This window comes from Mchenga conophoros, linkage group LG5 (assembly GCF_057382185.1).
Source record: "Mchenga conophoros isolate Kocher_MC1m ecotype Shallow Benthic linkage group LG5, M_conophoros_male_GT1.1, whole genome shotgun sequence".
NCBI classification, from domain to species: domain Eukaryota; kingdom Metazoa; phylum Chordata; class Actinopteri; order Cichliformes; family Cichlidae; genus Mchenga; species Mchenga conophoros.
In genome coordinates, this window is record NC_140530.1 from 15,540,331 (window position 1) to 15,554,771 (window position 14,441).

Here is a 14,441-nt window from a genome sequence, read left to right on the forward strand (position 1 = left end):
ACATTAAAAAAAAAAGACACTCCACTGCTTTAATGACGTTTTTATTTTATTTTGTTTTACAGAGACAACACGCAGTTAGTGGTAATTACATCAGAGTTTGCTCACTGCAAAATGGGCAACCATTTCCCCTGGGCAGGTAGACAAAAAATTTTTAAAAAAAGGAGAAGAAGAAGAAGAAGCAGGAAAAAACAACAACAACAACAGCCCATAGAAGTCTTATTATAATTATAATTTTCACCAGGCTCTTTGTTTCTCATAGTTTCCTGCCTCTTTGGTGTCTGTTCACCCAAATGTGATATTTATGATACAGACTCTTCTCATCTGTTTCCAGAAATCCAAACGAGAATATTTCTCCCGGGCTTTCATCTCTGATTTGAAATGACCAAATCCATCCGCCAGCACTGACAAGCCCTTAAAAACACTGATTTTCCACATACAACTTTTGTTCATGCTTCATAATGCAGAAATAAATAAAAAAATAAAATAAAAACTTCTCACAACTGGTGAAATTCATTTGCTGTTGAAGTCTTACAATCGATGGTCCAGATATGCTCCTGAACAGACCTCGAGGTGAGCTTGATTGACACACTTTTTCTAGGTGTGTGTTTACCCCCGCTGCGCACAAGCATCTATTATTCTTGTTTAGCTGTGCCTTCTTCGTATTAGATTGTAATTTATCATAATATTTAGCACTCGGGCTTCCTTCAAATGTCCCTGCTTTCATGTGTAATTTAGCCAATATCCTGCTCTGGCTCTGATTACAGTGTTTAAGTGCTGGGGTCCATCCGTGGCACATTACAAACAGTCCCAGCGGAGCTCACAGCTGAGCTGGGGATAACACACACTGGGTTGGTGCAGGCGGAGCAGCAGGTTAGGCTGGAAAAAAAGAGTCATGGGACTCATTCTGGCACTTTCAGAGAAGAAGAAGCAGTGCATGATGGCTACAAGACAGAAGAAGGGGTGGGAATGTGTAGTGACATTATCACACATCCAGCTCCGTCGGTTGTTCCAATGAAGCAATGTGTGCAAGGTGGAGGGAACTAAACTGATTAAATATGAGAGCTTGCTGAAAATAAATGGGCCTGCTTGTTTTGTTTAGTTTTTTAGTAATGACTGATACGTGGCAGATAAGTTTGTGAACCACTGAATTAAAGGTGTGTTATGTGAAAGTGGTATTTCTCTTTCTTGATTAAGTGTGTTGATTTATTTCAGACACAAAAAGACATGCGTTAAACATGCAGGTATAAACAAGTGGTAGGTGTGCATATGTGTTGCTTCACTGTTACATCATATCATCTCCATATGTGCGAGCAGCACGTCCTGTGATCTCCCTGTGAATCAGAAAATGAATTGCAAGGGCAACACATTGCAAGTACATTTAGATTTGAACTTTATTGGCAGTAAACACAAATAAGGATTTTTGGATTTCTATCAAAGCTGCCTCTGTAGTCAACATGACCCCCCGTCCCCCAAATGTTTTTTAATTTAAACTTAGTGCTGACTCTAGGCAGAAAGACGCTGATGTGATCAAGCTCTATATATAGAAAACCATCACATGAGAGTCATTTTCACTGCTGAGTCAGCCACACAACTTCACCATGTTAGGTTCACTTTTCTTGTAAGTAAGCCTGACAGTGAGTCAGCAGATCAGCGCTGACCATGTGGCCACTTCACTTGGAAAATCCTGTTTCAGTGTGAACTTCTTAAATGAGCTTATCAAGCCGCAAGTATTGTCTGGGAGGAAGAGACTCTTTCTACAGCACTTTTTCAACTGAATGTGAAACAGAAACACAATAATGACCTTTTACCATATGTGAAATGTAGTGTACATTCAACACCAAGCCAAAAGCTTGTGGCGTTAAGTCTACAATGTCTGAATATCTTGATATGAGATGAGAAGGCAGTCAAACACCTTTCTGGCTTTCTATGGTCCTTTTTAGACCAAAAAAACCCCCAAACAAAACATACACATATACCATGAATCAGTTTGAGCGATAGTTCTTCAGATAAAGATCCCTGTCAGGTCAAGTGTCTAAAAACTCACTCTTCAAATGCTAGTTCCTGGAAGCAGTGTGAACCTGGAAAATCCAGGATTAGACACTATCACGCATCCAGCTCTGTCGGGCGTTCCAGTGAAGCACTGTCTGCAAGGTGGAGGGAAATGTTGCGTTTCTGAAGCAGAGCTATTGCATTAGAAACATCAACAGAGCCAGCTTCAAAGGGGTCTGCCTTCACATTGAATCAGGCCCCACTTCCATTAGATTAGATGGCCTTACCAAAGTTACATTGCGTTAACGTTTCTTTATGGTTTCTCAAATCCCTCGCTCTGGTTTTGGTTCCCCCTGTGAAGCCACTTCAAACAGCCTCTGCCATGGCATATCCCTTTGTGCTCTAAAACAGCAAATATGTGTCTCTCTAAAATGTTTCAGATGCAAGCTCGCAGTGGTCCCAGAGGCGGAGAGAGCATCGCACACACAAACACATCAGAGGAGCAATGAACAATAGATGAGTGTAAAGGTAAGCCATCTAGCGTGCTGTCAACAGCCGATTCAATTGACTGATGAGTGATGGTCGGTGCAGATGAAGACAGACAGATGAGGAGGAAAAAGGTCAAAAATAGAAAGAGAAAAGCGGAAAAACAGGGAGAAATCCTGCATCAGTAAATCAGTGTGTTAAAAGGAAGGGATTGGACGGAGGGGGGGGCTGCAAAAGGTCTAGAAACATATGTTTCAGTTTGTAAATAAAACAGTAAATTGCTATGGATATTGCTTAAATATCTGTGGGCTTTGTACCATGCTTTGCGGAAGTTCCTCGGAAATCATTCTGGGACTGCCTTCTTAAAATGCCAAAGCGACTTCTTAATGTCAAAGCGGCCATCTGGTTCTCGACCAATTCAAGATGTTTTCTTTTCATTTCGTTTTTTTTTTCTTCCTGATGCTTCTTTTTTTAGATCAAATACTTCATTTTTGTATGATTAATTCCGCTTTTCGTCAATCGCAGTGGAAAAGCCAGCAAACCCGTAAATCCCCGTTCACCTTCTATCTGGCACTCTAAAGTAAAAGTACTTTTACTTCATTCAAGAAATTGAACACTACAATACCAGTACAGTATACATCTTCAACACTTTTACAGTTGTACTGCTTCTTCTATTATGTTAAAGGCCAAGCCTAGGCAACTAATTTTCCCAAGGAGCCACATGAGAAACTGGGACTGTTGTCCCAAGGGCCACGTCAATAAGCTTACTGGTGCTACCCTCCATAACAGTCCCACCAATAAGCCTATTGGTGTGGCGAATAAGCTTGTTGGTAGGACTATTGTGGATGGCCACAAAAAAAAAGATTATTGGTGGGACTGTTGTGGACAACAGTCCCAGTTTCTCATTTGGCCCATTGGGAAAAAAAATTTTGCCCACCCTGTTTTGTTTTGTTTTGTTTCCTTTCCTACAGTCACCTGGCTGTTTATATTTTACATACATTGCAAATGTCAAGGTATGTAAAGGTCCAGGAGGTATCAAAATGTGAAATTCCAGCAATATATTTAAACACTCATTCTGCCCCCTAACAATTTTAATACCAGGGTTCTCAAGGTGCAGTCCATGGAGGCAGTCGCAGCCCTTGATAACATTTTATGTGGTCTATGAGCGCAGCAGGACAAGAATGCACTACTGTACATTTGATTTATCTGCAGGTCAAGTCATTCTATGAAACAGCTGTGCAGAATGAGACCAGAGTTTCTTCTCTTTCTGTTAGAGCAGACTAAACTTTCCTAACACTGATAAGTACACCTGGTATTAAGGAAATGTTGCAGCCACAGGAGCCACAGTTTGATAGAAGATAGTATTTAGACAAAGGTGTTTCTCATTAAAATAAATTAGGGCTCCATGCTAAAATGGAACAGAAACTTTAATGCCATTACAAACACCTGTATTTGCTTACCATTTTATGTTAAATCAGGTATATGATTTAAAAAAAAAACCTCTAAAACAGTACAGATTATCAATATGAAGTGCTATCCTCGGAGCAGGCGTAAGAGTATTGACTACACTTGATATGTGCAATTTTCTTGTGAGCCCTTCAGTTTCCCCAAAAATGTACTCAGTCATCAAAACTTTCAAAAACCACTGGTTTAATGCTTTAAATAAATGCTCAGAAGCAGACGATATATAAGATGAAACAGTGCTGTACACATATTTAAAGGCTAGTACAAGTAATTTCTGCACCTACATAATTTCTTGCACCACTTGAAAAATGGTAACTTTGATTTTTGATGCCAATTTTCTCCCAGGGTTGACAATTTTGCATTTCACCAACTGGCAGTGCCATCTTGTTCTCAATAAATTATGCAATGGTTTGCATATTTTTCAATTCAAATATTTAAATCAGCCACATCTGACATGTTTCGCAATATTTTTTGAGCTGTAGAATCATAATGCATAATATGGCTTAAACTGGATTAATATCACTGCTCAGGGAGCAGTTTTAACTTTTTTTTAAACATGGTTAGTTAAATACAAAAGAATACATCACACTTTGTGAAGTCACCTTATATTTTGCAGCCAAATAACAACAGTGGAGCAAACTGAAATGAAAAAGCAATGTAATTAAAAGTAAATATCCAATAATCTACTAATACTTTCACTTTGCAATAAAACATTTTAAAATGAGGACCAAGTTTTTCTTTCTCTCTATGCATTTTGATGCTAATGGTGTTATAATAAATATAAGTGTGAACAGACTGTTGACACATCTACAAAAGCTAAATGTGCTCTAACTGTTCACTTTCATGTGCCAGTGTGAACACATGAACAGGTCCAAATTTGCTGTTCTATAACTGAAGTCAGACACTCAAATTCTGACTGTAAGTGTATGCTGAATGCAAAGGAACATCTTTACTTCTTGCCGGTTGCTTGCTATAGATTTAAACAGTCATCTTGTGTTTGCTCTGCAGTGTGTAATTATACAGGATGTTTAGGATATTTGGGTTATTTGAATGTCTAAACTATTGTTTCCAGTCTCTCCACACTCTGCCAGACTGCCAGTCAAGACAACTTCCTCCCTTGATTTGGGTAGAGTCCTGTAATTGAATAAAAAGAGACCCCTCCCTCTCTTTACATACTACACACACACAAACACACACATGCACATTTTACAGGCTGGTGTATAAACTTAATAGGGTGCATTTGGTTCCAAAGCCCCCAGCCCGCTTGATGGAAAGTGAGCTGGATTGTTTTTCAGTTTCTTAATGTCGAAGTTTATAACAGCCAGATAAAAACAACGTTACCATGGTGATTTAACCACAACATCGCAATTACCTTGATGCTGCGAGACTCTCCGGGCTTACAAACAAACCAGTATAATGCAATTAAGATATAAGCACCACAAAAATGTTGGTAAAACGCAGAGGAAGGATGTAGGACAGCAACAAAGTGAAATAATCATGGTGGCTTTTCCAGGATCAAAGTTATTGATAAATATAGTAAATAACCAAGCACCATGCCAAAATTCACTTCTTTTAATCCTCAGCATAGCAGGAGTTCTTTCCTTAATGAGCACTGCAGGATGGAATTAAGGGGACACTTTTTTTTCTTCCGCCAGATATTTTTCTCCTAACAAATAACTTAATGAGCGAAAGAACACCAAAAAATGATAGCACTGTAAAAATTCGCTAACATATTTTTCACATCAACTTCAAAGTGCTTCTATCAGGCAGCTGCTTTAACAAAATCATATAGCAAAAAAAAAAAAAAAACACCCTGAACCAGCCTCCCCCACCCCCCACCTTTCCTTTGAGGGACAAAATAAAAATGTGGATAAATGGAATAATTGCTCAACTTCAAAGTGCAGGTTATTGCCTGCGTTTACTGTTGCGATTGCAATGCAGTGGGGATGTTTTCTCTTCAGAAGGGTGGCTCGGCTTGGTGGGAGAAGTGCTTCATTCCTGTCAGGGTGCAAATCACATTTTAATGCCTAAAAACACTGACCCTTCTTAGTCAGAAGAGGAGTGCATGACACTTTCAAACTGATTCCATAATAGTTTCTAATACTCACATTATAAGCTTTGTGATTTTTTTATTTTATTTTATTTATTTTTTTGATGGGGGGGGTGTTGTACTTTTTAAAGAACAGCAGACATTAAAATTTTTAGAGGAACAGAAAGTGCAAAAGAAACAAAGAAATTCCTGGTCAGAAAAGAGGAAGAGCTCTTGGTCACAGCCATGCACATTTTCAGACTTTATTAACAGCACTCTTAGAGACACTCCTGCACAAACACACACACACCTACATTCAGTCAAATGATACATGCGGATGCACAAAGTTTCCAGACTCACCTTACAATATAAATGTCCATAATCGGGTTTCACATGGATGATATAAAACAAAGTAACTTGATTACTTAAGTGTGCATAACAGTGTCATCACAGCCCAATGAATGCCCGTTTCGCCTTTTTGTCACACAGACAAAAAATAAAATAAAATTTAAAAAAATCACTCATACAATAAAAATGCTGGTTCAAAGTTCAGAAACATACAGTACCAATACATTGGTGCTTATTTGGAATTTCACAGGAAAGCCTAAATGATGAAGGATTTCAGGCTTACCTGCCTTCAATAAGGCCTCGACGCACTTTTAAAGCAGTGTGTGAATGTATATCAGCTTTAAATCACTGTACATCAAGGGACCGGTGCTTTGTGATCTGATTTTGTCATTTGATTACTCAATGTACAACCTGTAAGCTAGTAAAAAAAAACCACCTTAAATAGAAATATCACACAGATAGAACGATAAGAAACACCCATGAACTGTACATTTATATCTGGAAGAGGGATACCCCCTAGTGGCTGCAGCGTTGAACTGAAGGTTTTCACAGAAGAGTCGGTAAATTTGCAACAAGTTCTTTAACTGCGATGTGGTTAAAAAATTGATCATATTCTAGGAATGTTTTACCAAGAGGACACTGTGTAGATTCGGGGGTGAACGAAAAAGTAAGAAAATAAAATCTATCTGGGCTAGTATAAAACGGAGCTGGATTTATCAGAAAAATTTAGAAGTCAGCGAAAAATCCTGCTCAGAATTAAAAATGAACCAGTACGTGGTGACGTGGAGACCCTGTTCAAGGTCATGATGCTCTGCATAAAGAAAAGAAAAAAAGCACTGCTGGTTTATTTTTTTACTCCTCCATCAGCTCCACACTGTGAGAGCAAGTCTGTGCATCTTCTGTAAGATGCAGGACTTTCCCTCAGAAGTCACTGAGGATACCGATGTCCTCAAACTCAGTGCGGTATTGTTTAGCAGTGTGGGTGAGCATGAAGGACCATTTCAGGGTCATGACGCTCCACACACAGGACAGGTAGAAGCTCTGAGGGTCAGTGAAGGCTGCGAAAACAGAGACACACAATTCAATTCAATTTTATTTATATAGAACCAATCCACACAACAGCTCCCTCAGGGCACTTTGACAATCAAATAACCCCTTGTGAGCAAGCACTTGGGGTTATTAGGACCTAAACACATTAAATGTCCCACTCTACAACCATCTTTTAACTGAACCCTTTCTTCTGTAAAGTAAAAGATGCTGGCTGCAAAGTACTGGGTCAAATAATAAAACTATTTGAAATAAGTAATTGATAAACAATGATTTCACATAGCAACAAGTCTGAGTATGTACACCACAGAGCTGTTTGGTAATGAACAATATACATTAAAAAAAATGAAGTGAGACCAGAAAGTGATGCCGAACAACTCACTGTCTTTGTATAGGGCGCCAATGCCCAGGAAAACAACGAAGCTTGCGAGTGCCAGCAGAGAGAAGAAAATCCCAATGAGCATGAAAAACCTGAGGCCTTTCAGCCAGGTCCGCCAGTAGTCCTGCAGGTACATGATGTGAGTGATCAGGGTCCAGAGTGCCAACACACCTGAAGGAAGAGACCAGGTACAGACAGCAAAGTTAGCTTTCAGCTTCATGAGTCTGTTTAAAAGGCAGAGTACTACAGGTTTTACATGATATGATCCACCTTCTTGCCATTTTCTAATAATATGTAAATGCATCAACACATTTCCACATTATTACACTTTTTTAATTTTATTGTTGCACTGTAACAGAGCTGCAGTTGTTGTGCACATATTCAACTCCTCTCTGATTCAGATTTAATGCTAAAGCTCTTGTTTTACTAACCTTTAAGCCTTACGTCAGGACTGGTGCTGAAAACTAAGTCTGACTGGAGGAGGAAGTCTGAATATTACAGTGAGACTGGCTGAGAATCTGTATTTGGTGGTATCTATAAGAGTTCTGATTCTCAAGTGTTTGATTTCAGTTTACTTGAGTTCATCAGTGGGGAAAAGATTAAAGATTAAACTTGTGTCAAGTACGTTTTAAACCCCCTTTGAGTTGATGGCAGCTTGGAAATTTGGAAAATACTCTGAGGGACCAATTTGTGTCCCAAAGAGGAAAACATCCTTTACAATAACAGCTCCTCACTTCTGGAACATTATTCTAACTTTGAATGTAACCTTAAAGCCATCATACCTAGCTGTTTTCCTTATACCGGTATGCTCACATTTTCTTTTTGTTTGATTGATTTGTAATTCATACAAGCTAACTGTATGTTCTGTCTAACATCAACTGTTTGCCTAGTTTTTGCTCACTTTATCCTTTAATGACTTTTATGTTTTCAAAAAGTAGCTAGGAGGCAGATTCTGCCTCAGCCATTTGGCTAACGCTGGCACATTTATGGTAACCTTCATTAATGCAGACTGTCCCTGACAATTAACACTAACATTAAAAATGTGTAGTAAACAACACACTTACAGCTGAACTGAACATACAGCCATGTGAAAGAGCCTGTGAAAAACTAAGTACACCTCATGATTCAGACGCTTGTAGCACCACCCACAGCAGAGATAATTTAAAGTAATGGTTTTCATTATGAAGTTGTTAGTCGCTAACATTATTTGGGAGGAATTCTGGCCCACTTTTCTTTGTTTGCTGAGTTCATTGAGGTTTTGGGGTATTTGTTTATGCGCAGCTTTCTTAAGGTCCTGCTACAGTATTTTAATCAAGCTGAGGTCTGGACTTTGACTGGACCATTGCAACACCTTAATTCTTTTCTCTTTCAGTCATTGCGTTATAGATTTGCTAGAGTGCTTGGGAACTTTGTTGTACTGCATAACCCACTTTTAGCTAAGTAACACACGAGCCTTCATATTTGACTCTAGAATACCTGGGTATACAGAGCAGTTCATGGTTGATATAGTGACTACAAGATGCTACTTCAGGAGCTCAGCTCCTATGGCGGAAAAAACCCTAATCATCAACCTTCCAACTGCCATGCTCAACAGTCGGTACGAGGTGTTTGTGCAGTGCATTATAGCCAAACATCTGCATGTGCTTTTTAGTGAAAAGAGGCTTTCTCTTTGTATCCCTTCCAAATGAGCCATACTTGTTCAGAAACTCCTTTGAGTTTGAGTCTAACCTTATTGTAAATTTGCTGGGGTGTCACTTCCGGAAAGACTTGAAAGCTCGATCCTAGAAAATTAACAAAACATCTGCTTTTATACAGGTGCTCACACTTGCTGAATCATTTAATCAGGTGCACTATTTACCCTCTTAATTCATATGGAAGAAGTAAGAGTGTACTTAGCTTTCACAGTGAAAACTGTCTTTTTCACATGACTGCATATACCAGTCATTGAAATAAATTTGACTGGTCATGAACTTTTGTTTGTATAATCAATAAATGCTGGATCATGACACAGCATGCTGCCAAATGCTGAGTCAACAAATCACACTTCTCTTTTTGTCATTGCAACAGAAGGAAGTGCAACAACTTTTATATTAGTTGAAGATCAGTGAAGATGCACAGGATACACTTTTGCTCTTTCCTGTGGGATGACTCATCATCATGTAAACATGTTTGTGGTCTCACAGGATCAGATTCAGATTTACTTGTGGGTAAAAGAATTCAAAATCTTGATATTATATCAATATGTATTTTTAAAAGAATGAGGAAAACATGGTATGGTGCAAATGAACCTTTAACTGTTTACTGTGTGCTAAGTTTTTTATATATTTAAAAAAAAGAAGAAGTTGGGATGGACAGTCTGTATGCAAGCATACAACAACAACCATGACTCTACTTCATGTGCTGGATTATTTCTGATATTGTGTTAATAAAATAACAGCTTTGATTAAAATCAATAGCCCAATTCTTTTCAATGCTGACTGACTGTGAAATAAATCAGGCACGTCAATTACGCCCCAGCCTGATGGACAAAGAAATTGCAGCTCTTCATTTTCAGTCCGATTAATGTGTTACTACCAATGTAATTAGGAATGGTTACTGACTAACTGCACAAAAAGATGACACCACTGTTGTACTTTAACTAGTTTGATCTTTGGTAAAAATGCACATTTAACAACCGCTAACACTGAGTACACTACACCCTATCAGCAGATGAGCGCAGAGGTTTCAGATGCTCATCTGTAAACCTCGATAGAGTTTCAAAGGTCAAATTTCCAGATGCAACTCTTTTATCACCGTTGCACGGTTGTGCATGGGCGGAAGCATTTTTATCTTTTTGGCAAACCTAACAGGATCTAACATTGCGATTTGTGACATCCTGTCAAGTCCATTGTCCATATGTTCACACTGCATGATAATATCTGAACTCAAAGCAGCACAGTCGTAAAGGAAATGCTACTGCTCTAAAACAACAGCCTTTCTTTTGCAATGTTGACATATTTTCCTTTTATTGTGAGTTTGCACAGACATGCCCTTTAACCAGGTGTAAATCTGTACTCGGATTATACTCGGACATGGATTATACATCACGCTCCCTTATTCACCATCAATGTCCACAGTAAGTCATACAAAGTACTGGTGATTCAGGATTGGAAAGGTTTTAAAAATGTCCTTTAAAAACTGACATTGGAGAACGGAGACTCTAATGGTTGATCTAGTAGGTGTTCACCAGTGGGAACAGATTAAAGTATAAACAACAGGAATGCTATTATACTTGTTAATAAATGATGCTGAAAAAGACTCTTCTACTGTGGATAGTGTTATTTGTCTAAATGTTCTGAGAATTAATTCATAATTCAGATGAACACAGAGCGACTTATTTTACTTAGATTTATAGGATTTGGGTCTTGAACATATTTAAACTTTCTATTTAAAAAAGACACTTGTGTAGAAGTTTATGAACATAAAGTGACATCTGATTATTTTAAGGTCTTCAAGACAAACAGTAAATTTAACAAAAACATTTTTTTTTAAAAGTGCAATATTTACGCACACATTTGGTTGCCGCATGTGTCATAAAGTTAGATGACCTGGCCTTGAAATAGAAGTTATACCTGTGACACATCTCTAACTCTACGCTCCCATAAATGCCAATAAATCTCTCATTCACTGCTCCTCACACTCATCACATGTATCGCTGCAGAGAGTGTTTACTTCACCTGACAGTCCCCCCATGGCTCCAGTCCAAGGCTGATTGTACACGAAGTTCCACACCAGAAAGGCTGAAAAGCCCACGATCGTACCAAACGAAGCATAGGCGATCCTCATGTACGTCTTATTGATACCCATGATTGCAAATTTAAAGTTAATAATAAAAAAAATAAAATAAAGGCTGTGTGGGGAGAAGCAGTCGCAGGCTGGGCTGGAGGAGAGCCGAGTGTCTGTGAGCTGCAGCAGCAGGAGGTAAGAGCTGGTAATAATAAAATATCTACCTGACAAAAAAAAGGTCCACGAGGACACAGTGTGACTAAAACAACGCGTGTGCTCTGCTGGCTAATGGTTAATGTGGTTACTGTGAAACATGACAGCGCGTTTCTGATGAGGGATGTCCTATCCAGCTGCAAAAACACACAGCCTTGCGTTACGTCATCAAGAAATCTGATCATGGTGGGTGGACACAGCAACCCCTACAGGACCACAGAGGAAATTATCTACCTCAGAGCTCTGTGTGTGTGTGTGTGTGTGTGTGTGTGTGTGTGTAAAATAACAGCTGGACGGATTAAAACCCTTTTTAATTTGCATGTTGGATTCATAGGTGATGAATGGCAAATGTGTTTTTATTTTATCTGGGCAGATCATAAGTGAAAAAAATAAGAAAATGATCCGGCATGATTTACATGGAGGTTTTGAATAAAATAATGTGCTTCTTGGGACTGTTATAATAAAATTTTATTTGATCTGTGTACTGCATTTGAAACAGATGGCCACATTGTCCATAGAAACTGCTGGTGTTGGTACAAAGGCTCCTGTCTTGTCTTCATAGGAGAATTCTCATCCCATCCTCAGCCATCCTTCATGGGGTCTTTCCCATATTCTGAATCTAAATGGCATCCCTGGGTCAAGATAATCCATTTATACAGTCATGTGGAAAAGAAAGTTGTCACTTTCTAAATCTTGTAAAACACTCAGTAGGCTCTCATTGCTTTCATGGGAATTAAGTGGCTAAATAGGTGTTGCTCATCAAAATAAGACCATGCAATGGTTGCAAAAGCACCATGAGCTACATCTAAGATGCTACAGAAGTTAGCATGTTAAATGCTTAAGTTCATGACAGTACAATCAGAAAAACATTGAACAAGTATGGCTTCTTTAGAAGCTATACAAGGAAAAGGCCTCTCGTCTCTAAGAAAAGCACATGGCAGAACAGCTTAGGTTTGCAAAGCTGCATCAAAGGGATAAAACCATAAGACAGATAATGGTCATAATGCTGTGAGTTATGTACTGATAGGCTGTTTGGTTTTCTCCAAACAACTCATACTGACTGTCACAAAGCTAGAATAATTTTCCCAAAGTGAGGAGCTGTTATTCTAAAGGATGTTTTCATCTTTGGGACACAAATTCTCCTCTTAAAATATTCTCCAATTTTATGCTGCCATCAATTCAAAGAGTACCACAGGCACCTCTGACACAATGCTATCTTACATACAAAGCACTCCATTGATTGCAGCAGTGTTCTAAACCTGCACAATTAATGTTTTGGCAAAAGAGCACAACAACATTCAGAAGGGCAATGGTATATTTACATATATAAAAATATATTTATTTACAATATATTTATTGTAGAGTCCTAATTTCCACTGCCATGCAGACAATCAGCTCAGTGATCCTACGCCAGAGGTCCTTTCATCAGGCCCAAAAAAGGATCTTTTTTTTTTATTTATATATATTTTATTTTAAAAACACCACAAATGTCATCCATGCTTTCGCATCTTCATGTTTGGACTGCTATATTTCCTGCTTTCAGTGGCTGTAGCCCAGGAGCTAGAGCAGGTCAGCTACTAATCAGAGGGTCGGTGGTTTGATCCCCGGGCAAGGTACTAAGCCCAAGTTGCTCTCAGATACATCCACTGGAATATCAGTGTTAGAAAATGCTTGAGCATAGAAAAAAGTGCTTGCGTGAATGAGGCTATAAAGTGCTTCGAGTGCCCATGCCACTCTAAGTGGTTCACCAGCAACCTGGTGGATGCTAAGAGGTTTACACCAGAAATAGTTGCTCATTTGCACGATCAGCTTGGTAAGAGCAGGTTTCGAAAAAGTTAAAACTTTCTGTTACAAACACAGCTGTGTGCCAACCTAGACCTTGCTGCTTCTTCATATCAATTGTATTTACAAAATGTGCAACTCTATAATATATACCAAATATGACCTGGGGTTGAAGTTAAAGGTACATGTAAACATAATGAAGAGTTGTCTGTGAAGGTTCTCAGTCATCCAGGTCATTGTAGTCTAAGGAGCTTGAAAAGAAAAGTGTCTGGACTTCTTTAAGTTGCTTGAAGACGTTTCACCTCTCATCAAAGAAGCTTCTTCAGTTCTAAGGGTCAAAAGGTGGAGAGTCCCAGATTTAAACCCAGTGGGAGTTTCCCCCCAAAGAGGGACAAAAGGACCCCCTGATGATCCTCTACCTAATCACATGAGCCAAGGTGTGAAAACGGGTGTGGGTCACAATCAGCCAGGGTTTCAGGTGAGCTCATTGTGAAACCTGGCCCCACCCTATCGTGTGATTTCCTGAGTTCTGGAAGAGTTCTGGAAATCTGAAAGATAACAGGAGTTAGAGTCAGAACTGTAGAACTGAAGAACTGTAAGAATAAAAAATGACCTTTATACAAAAAGGGGAAGATGGTAAAGGGTTTTAGAAGACCTGGTACAGTTTTATTGTAGCTCAAAGATGAAGACTGATGACTTGAAATGGATCAAATTGTCAAAGAATGAGCTTTGTAAGGGGTAATGTCAGTTGGACTGACACAGTCAAAAACAGCAGTTGACAATAGAGATTGACAGACCACGTGACTTTCGCGCATTGCATGCCGGTAACTCGTGGCAAAACAATCCAAGTACCTGCATCAAATGGAAGCATTTGCAGCACCGCAAAACGTTCATTCTTCGGTTCCAATAAATTCTTGCTTTTTCTTTGCCCCCCAAAAA

General features: G+C 39.0%; 1 protein-coding gene across 1 annotated transcript; it reads right to left on the bottom strand.

Annotated features, from left to right (window-relative positions):
- Window positions 1–6,217: 6,217 nt before the first annotated feature.
- Window positions 6,218–11,879, bottom strand: LOC146574013 (heme transporter hrg1-B-like). The gene is made up of 3 exons (XM_085275530.1): window positions 11,459–11,879; window positions 7,746–7,913; window positions 6,218–7,374 (listed from the first exon to the last, which is right to left on the bottom strand). Exons 1-3 carry the CDS (start codon window positions 11,586–11,588, stop codon window positions 7,238–7,240), a joined length of 435 nt encoding a protein of 144 aa, XP_085131656.1. The 5' UTR covers window positions 11,589–11,879; the 3' UTR covers window positions 6,218–7,237.
- Window positions 11,880–14,441: the final 2,562 nt, after the last annotated feature.